This window comes from Moschus berezovskii, chromosome 22 (assembly GCF_049115385.1).
Source record: "Moschus berezovskii isolate FMDL1 chromosome 22, NW_MosBer_1.0, whole genome shotgun sequence".
Lineage (NCBI taxonomy): Eukaryota > Metazoa > Chordata > Mammalia > Artiodactyla > Moschidae > Moschus > Moschus berezovskii.
The window spans coordinates 39,377,623-39,384,889 of record NC_142481.1 but is presented as its reverse complement, the minus strand read 5'-3'; the positions used below and the strand labels follow the sequence as shown (position 1 = coordinate 39,384,889).

Here is a 7,267-nt window from a genome sequence, read left to right as displayed (position 1 = left end):
CGGGAGCTGGTGAGGCGAGGCCCCTACCTGGGTGCCAGTCAGGCCACAGGCCAGGGAGCGGACACCGGGGGCCCCTTAGGGACTCCTTTGCATGAGGAACCTAACGACAGCTCAGCACAATCAACAGCGGGTTATGAAATCAAGTCCGCGGCGCATGTCCAATTTAAAAACCATGAAGGAAGCGAGAGCGCAGACCTCACTGGGCCTCAGCAGCACTAAGGGTGGGGTGCTATTTCACGGAACTCCTGTTCCAACTTTTATAGATGCACCTGCAGGTTCCTGACGCAAACACGCTTCCTTCCTGGGGATCCTGCCCAAAGAAGCCTGAACCAGCACTCACAGGCGATCAGAAGTCTGCCAGCCCCTGCAGGCTGTCCTCTGCCAGCGGTCACTCCTCGGAGCAGACAGGTATGCCCCCGGCCTTGGCCACTGCTGGGCAAGCTGGGTGGATACTCAGCGCCTGCGAGCTGCCCTGGCCTCTCTCCTTTCATCCCCTCCTACCTCCTTCTCACGTCCACCTTCCAGGGATGAAGAACTCTCTGGCTCCCTGACTTGCTGCCACACTACTCTGTGGGGTTTCAGGAGAGCAGCTGCTATTCAGGGAGGAACAGAAGGGACTCCTGGCTTTGCCTGAAGCCTCCACAGGCCCAGGCAGGGTCGCCAGACCCGCTGAGGGAGGGAGGGAGGGAGGGAAGGGGCTGGGCTTGGAGCCGCAGTACAGACTGGAAACCTGGGAGGGGCACGCCTGTGGGGATGGGGGTACTAGCCCCTCAGCACAAGGGCACAGACCACCAGGCCTGGCCTGGAGGGCCCACCAGACCACAGCTCTTTCCTAAATCTGGGCTGGAGGTGAGGGAGAGGGTGCCTGGGACCTCGTCAGCACCAAACTGGCCTTGGTGACTGACTTCCTTGCTTCTTGCTGCCCCATGGGCCAGTCTCAGCCACCTAGGGCAGGATGCACGGACCCTCCACAATTCATATGTGACTAAACAGAGGTCGACTGGTGTGTGCGCAGGGTGCTGAGTCTGGCCCGCCTCTGGCTGTGTGCTGCTGGCTGGCCCGCGGGGCTGTCAGCCTAATCTCGAGGAAGGGGAGAGACAGTGAGCTGCGCCACTTGCCCAGCTCTGAGCTGTGGCCTCCACGTCCACTCCTGGGGAATTGGGGTTCAGCCTGGAGGCTCCCCTACACCAAGCTGGGACTCTGACTCCCCTTGTGCTCTCCAGGCTGGGGGCTGGGCAGGCTGGAGATGCCCACTTCCGCTTCCACTTGTCTCTCTGACCAGGCCCTGGCCATCCCGAAGAGCCAGTGGGCCCGTGGGCTATTCCAGCCACACTGCTGCTCCACGGGGGCCTGGCCAGGCTGCCCACCTACCCACAGCCGGGTGACCCTGCCGCAACTGTGACAAAGGTGGCCTCCGTCAGCCACAGCGTCCTCTGCAGGGAGGTGTGAGCAGGACCATCCATGAGGCTCTGGCATCCACTAGGCTTTTTGATTCATAACTAGCCATGTGGGGGTGCCCTCGGGGTACTTCTCCATTGTAGTCACAGTCACAACAGCGTGTTCGGTCAGCACTTACTATGCGCCCACTGCCATGCTAATAAGCTCCTTCCTGCTCACTCTGTCCTCCTGGCAACTCTGGGAGGAAGGGATGGATAATCACGGTGCTTACCCATCTCACAGATGTGGAAACTGAGGCTCTGAGAGGCTGTATAACCTGCTGTGAGTGGCAGAGTCGGGGCAGGAACCCTGGGCTGTCTGACTCAAAGGCCCGTCTGCACCCCAGCATCATCTTGGCGTTGCCGCTGCACTGACAGCCTCTACATACAGACGACTGAGCTGAGGTCCAGAGCCTGCCAGGGTCACAGGGCTTGTAAGCGGCCGAACCAAGATGCCAGCCCTGCTTCCCCTGACTAGGAAGCCCAGCTGGCTGCCCTAGGCTTCTCGCTACAACATGTTACAGGGAGTCAGGGGACCTGTCTTCGGCTCTGTGCTGGAACCTATGGGGCAGAGCCCAGTGCGTCTGCAGCGCAAGGTGAAGGGGGACTGAGAGGCCCCTGCGTTCTCCGTGGGGAGCAGCCGTCTCTACCTGTGTACTCCGGAAAGCAGATGGTGAGTGGGGACTTCTTGATCTTCTCTTCGAATATGTCCTTCTTGTTAAGAAACAGGATGATGGACGTGTCCGTGAACCATTTGTTGTTGCAGATGCTGTCGAAGAGCTTCAGCGACTCGTGCATGCGGTTCTGCAACAGAGCGGAGGAGAGGCGAGTGAGGCCCGTGCGGCGCCGGGGCCCTGACACACCGCGGCCAGTGACACAGCGGGACAAGCAAAGTGACGGTCCGCCAACATGGCTGAACACACCACCAGGGACAGAGACGCGAGGACCCACAAGGACAAGGACCTGGTCCCTGCTGCATTCCACACGCGGATGGGGTGGGGGTAGAGCTGGGGCAGGGCAGAGGGGTGGGAACGCTGCCCCTTCCCTGAAGAGCGCTGACCCAGGAGGGGGCAGCAAGGTCACCGGAGGGACTCCAGCCCGCCACGGAGAGGACATGCACCATGCACGCAGGGGCAGGGCCCCGCCACCCTCCACACGTCCACGCAGGACCGCGGGCATGCAGATGGCTCTATCGGGGTCTCACTCGGCTTCACCAGCAGGGGTGGGAGGATGCACGCATTCAGTTGGGAAACATTAACCGAGGACTGAGGGATCCTCGCATTAATCCAGAGTTGGAAGCAGACACCAGGGGGACAGCGTCGGGGGAGTGCTCTTGCTGTGGCCTTGGTCTGGTTGGGGACCAGGTGGGTTGCCTGGGCTGTGGCTGGGCTGGGGGCAGCTCTGTGAGAGCTGCTTATTGAGGTTTTCCCAGTAGAGGGGCCAGAAGAACCCCAAGATGAAAGCCAGCAAAACAGATTAAAACAGAGAGGAAGATAAAAAACCCAGAATACATGAGAGAAGGCAAGAGAGGGAAAAAAAAAAAACCCAAAAAACCCCAAATTCGTTCAACCAGTCTCAGGCCAGGAAGTCAAAGCCGGTCCGTCTGGAGGGCCCCTGGGGCAGGCTCCAGAGACCACAGCCGCCCCGGGGCTGTGGACCGTGTGGCTGGAGACGGAGGGCGAAGTGGGGCGCGCCAGCCTAGGCTGGCGAGGAGGGTGGGACGCGGGAGGAGGGGCAGGCTTCACAGCGAAGTCACCCGGCGGTGCCCTGGGAACCTGCTGCTTTCAACTCTTAGCTGATGGTCTCAGCTGGAAGGAGGCGCTTCATACCTGCCCGACTTGCAGCGTCTCTCAGAATCTGCTCATGGGTTTGGCCTTGATTTGGCAAGTTAAGGCCCTGCAGGCGGCGGTGACGGTGCTGCTGCTGAGAAGTTGTGGCAGGTGAGGCCCAGGGCCATGGGGGTCCGGGCTGTGGCAGGCAGGGTAGTCAGCCGGTGGGCGGGCAGCCACCAACCCCACGGCTCCTGGCCAAGCTCCAGGAGCCCCCAGACACCTTTTTCTCAGGCAGCCCCAATTCTCGCCCCCACCTCTCCGGTCTGGGAGGGTGGGGCAGGGCCGATCAGAGAGGAAGGTGGACAACCAAGGATGGGTCAGCAGCTGGAGCTCTTGCTCCCGGGGGCAGCACGTGTGAGTCCCACCATGTGGCCTCAAGTGGTGCTCCTGGGCAGAGTCGTGTCACAGCTGCCGTCTGCTACGTGAAGAGTCGCAAGCGAGCACAGGCACTCTTATAACCCCCAGCCCCAGGGGTCCTCAGAGTTGCCCAGAGGCCGCTTGCTGTGGGCTCCACTTTAGAGAGGAGCAGGTGGAGCAGCCGCCACGCTCCCACGGTGCCAGCAGTGGCGCGAGTCCCCGGGCTATGTCCACCTGGCCCTGGACACACGGGCAGGGAGCTATTCTCACTGGCACCACGGCAAGGAGACGCCTCTGCGGGCTCTTGTTGAGTGGTGAAGCCAATGCCCGAGCCCTAGAGAGGCTGCTGCTCTCTCCCGGGTGGAAAGGAACCCAGGAAGAGCCCAATCACGACCCCACATGCTGTGACTTCCCCAAGGTCCTCGGACCCAGCCTGTGTGAAGAAGGGCAGGGAAACGGGGGAGAAGGAGCCAAGGGAGAGTACGGGAGAGAGACAGTGAAAGTAGGAAGATGAGGAGGAAGGCGCTCCAGAACAGGCCCTGCTCCAAGAGCTGGTGAGGAGCTTGGCAGAGGGCTGGCGGGCCAGCAGACCAGGAAGGCCATCTGAGCATGAGGCCCGGCACCTGCTGGGTTCGCTTGAGACCCGTGGGCCACAGAGCTTGGGACCCCGTGGCTGCCAGACCCTCTCCGACGTCCTCTGCTCTGCCCATGCTCTGGAGGCCAGTGCGTGCCCCTTCCTGAGAGGGACTTGGGGCTTGGAACTGAGCCGGGCGGGTATCCAGGAAGAGGCTAGGGGCCCTCGACACTCCAGTGCTTGATTTTCTTTCAAACTCACGGCAGGATTGGCTTCCTGCACCAACCCTGCTTCCCACTCGCAGGCACAGCAAGGAGAAAAGATGAACCAAACGGAGCTCAGACCACATGGTGGCCAGGCGGATTGTGAACAGTGAGTTTAGAAGCAGGGTCAACAGTGGATCAGTGAGAGATGTGCTGGGGTGGTCCCTGTGCGCAGTGCCTTATGGGGGCAGCAGGAGCCGACCTGGGCTTCAGGATAGTCAGTGGGTCCAGGCCTGGGGGTCTTAGACACCACAGCTCCTGAAGCCACTGAGAACAGTACTGGTGTTAGAAAGAGCTGCACAGCTGTGGTCCCAGAGCCTTGCCCTGGAACACGACAGAGTTTGTGGGGCTCCGCTGATGCCCTTCTCAGAAATGTTCCGGGGACCGAAGGAGAAAGGGCAAGGGGGACCGGCCAGCACGCGGCGCGAGTCCTGATGGCCCACCCGGCCAGTGGCTCTGGCCCCATCTGCCCACAGCACCATCACTGCATAACCCCGACCCCTCAGAACGGCGGCGCCTCCTCCCATAGCACCACACCCCAAAGCCCAGCAGACCTCAGTAGCAGCCCCATGGGACCAGCAGGCAGGACTTACTATGAGACAGACCCGGAAAGAAGACAGCCTTGCTCAAGGCCCATCATGAGGAGCCCAGTCCCAAAACCTCAGTGCCAAGGGTCTGTGCCTGCCTGCGTCACACACAGGAGCTAACGATCGCCAAGGATGTGACCCCACGGCCCAGAAGCCCCACCACAGTAGGTGCTTGTCTCCTGAGACCCCACCAGGCCCACCTCTCTGTGGGCAGCTCAGTGGGCCCCCGGCACAGGACAATCCCCAGGGATGACACAACCACCAGCCCAGGGCTGCTAAGCCAGAGTCGGTTCCAAGTCCTGAAGATTCTCACCCCACTGCCCACGCCCCACCAGGCGGGTATGATGGTTACACCCCTAAGACAGAGAGGGTGCTCCCTGAATCCAGCAGCAAACCAGGGCCAGGCCCAGAGAAAGGCAGCACCCCCTGCAGGTGAGAACAGCCTGGTAGTTCTCCGAGACCCCAGACTGAAGACGCAGTGACAGAAGGTGGGAACCCGGGCTGGCGACCTCCAGGGGAGGGGCCTATGCCCCCTACCCTGTCACTCACCATGAGCCCCGGCCCACGGCCCAACCCTCTGCCAGCCCCGTCCACTGCTCAGGGAGGGCTGTTGGGGCTAAGAACTGCTAATTCTGTCTTATATACATTCTTGCTTGACTGTACCCTGATTTCATTCAGGATTTGCTTAATTTGGTTCTGGCCTGACGGCCTCTGTGACTCTGCTGTGTTTACTCAAGAGGCCCTTGCTGCCCGAGCCCCGGCGTCTGCACACAGCCTCTGAGCAGCAGGCCCACGGCTGCCTTCACTGCATCGGCATCATAAGGCATCTGGCCGAAGTCAGGACAGAGGTGGGAACAAGCTAGCCAACGACGGCACCCGCACCACCGCAGCTGGCTCCACCCGAGAGCTGCTGCGGGTCGCTGAGGCCAGGTGGGCCGGGGCCACTCACCGTGGTCTCGTCTTCGTGGAGCACCTGGTCGTAGCCGCTGAGCGCGACGCAGAAGATGATGGCCGTGACGTCCTCGAAGCAGTGAATCCACTTCTTGCGTTCAGACCGCTGGCCCCCAACGTCAAACAGCCTGTCAGGAAGACAGGGAAGCTGCAGATGGGGGTAGGGAGACCCCAGCAGGTGTGGGGACACCGGTCAAGCTGAGGGGTGGGGGAGAAAGGCTGCCGTGCACACAAGCCTCACAAGGAGCCTCGCTCTGGGCTGAGAGCTGAGCACGGCATCCTCGAGGTGGGGTGGCCATCACTGCTCTGGGCGGTGCCCCACCCAGCGATGCCAAGACCTGCCCCTGCATCTCTAGGCTGTCACTAAGGGCTGACCTCGCCTGGACATGCCTTTGTGAGGTCCGCCTCTCAGGGGGACATGCATATCCTGCCCCTGGCTTTCTGAGCGTGTCTGTTCACATCTGTGGTCCGTGGAAACCCCAGAGCAGCCTGGGAGGGACAGAGGGAGGCGGGCAGGGACCTGCAGCTCCCACAGTGAGGCAGCAAGGGGTTAAGCGCTAGGGTGCCGGCGGGAGTTGGGATGAGACCAAGGTCTGTCTGCAGACAAAGCCTCTGCTCTGTGCCCTCCCTCCCTCACCCCTTCATCATCCCCCGGGGACATGAGAGCTGTCGGGGGAGATGGTGGCAGAGGGGCTTTGGTCCTGGAAGTGCGAGGTCAACCTCACATCTAACGCCCTGAGTGAAGATCCCACGCCTGACGCACAGCTGCCGGGGTGGGCTGGGCGCTGACCCGCCGACAGAGGAGAGCAACTGCAGGCCGGAGCCCACAGTGGGCCTGGAGCAAGGACACAGGTCCGGTCCTCATCCCGTCACTGCCTCCCTTGGACCCTGCTTCTCCATCTGAAATACTGGGCCCTGGTGACAGTCTCTGAGACCCCTCCACAGTGCATACTCTCAGCCGCTGCGGGCCGGGCACTCCCAGCCCAGCTCCACACCCTCTGCCCTGAGGGGTGAGTGGGAGAGACCAAGGGACTAGGGGACAGGGGCATCTCGTGGAGGTGCCTGGCCCATCCCTGCCTTCCTCGGGTTCAGGGGAGGCCTCAGGCAGCCTCACAGTGATGGAGACAGAACCCCAGCCCTTTGTCTGTGTGGGAGCAGGCAGGGGTTGGGCCTCAGGCTGGGCAGGGCCAGGCAGCAGCCTCACACGTTTCTACTGCTCTACTGTCCTGGCCATCCTGGCCTCTTCTCCTGCTCCACCCGACACCCA

At 61.8% G+C, this 7,267-nt stretch overlaps 1 protein-coding gene and 1 long non-coding RNA gene across 3 annotated transcripts in view; one reads left to right on the top strand and one right to left on the bottom strand.

Annotated features, from left to right (window-relative positions):
• Positions 1–7,267, bottom strand: part of LOC129547086 (guanine nucleotide-binding protein G(o) subunit alpha) — a 173,559-nt gene that overhangs the window by 4,388 nt on the left and 161,904 nt on the right. For both annotated transcript variants that reach the window (XM_055412725.2, XM_088830139.1), the window contains 2 exons: positions 5,999–6,128; positions 2,087–2,240 (listed from right to left, as the gene is read on the bottom strand). In XM_055412725.2, the coding sequence (XP_055268700.1) occupies positions 2,087–2,240; positions 5,999–6,128 (284 nt within the window). The remainder of the gene's footprint in view (positions 1–2,086; positions 2,241–5,998; positions 6,129–7,267) is intronic.
• Positions 80–2,438, top strand: LOC148774404 (uncharacterized). Its single transcript, XR_016035801.1, has 3 exons — positions 80–408; positions 1,961–2,109; positions 2,203–2,438. It is a non-coding gene; the product is annotated as an uncharacterized LOC148774404 (long non-coding RNA).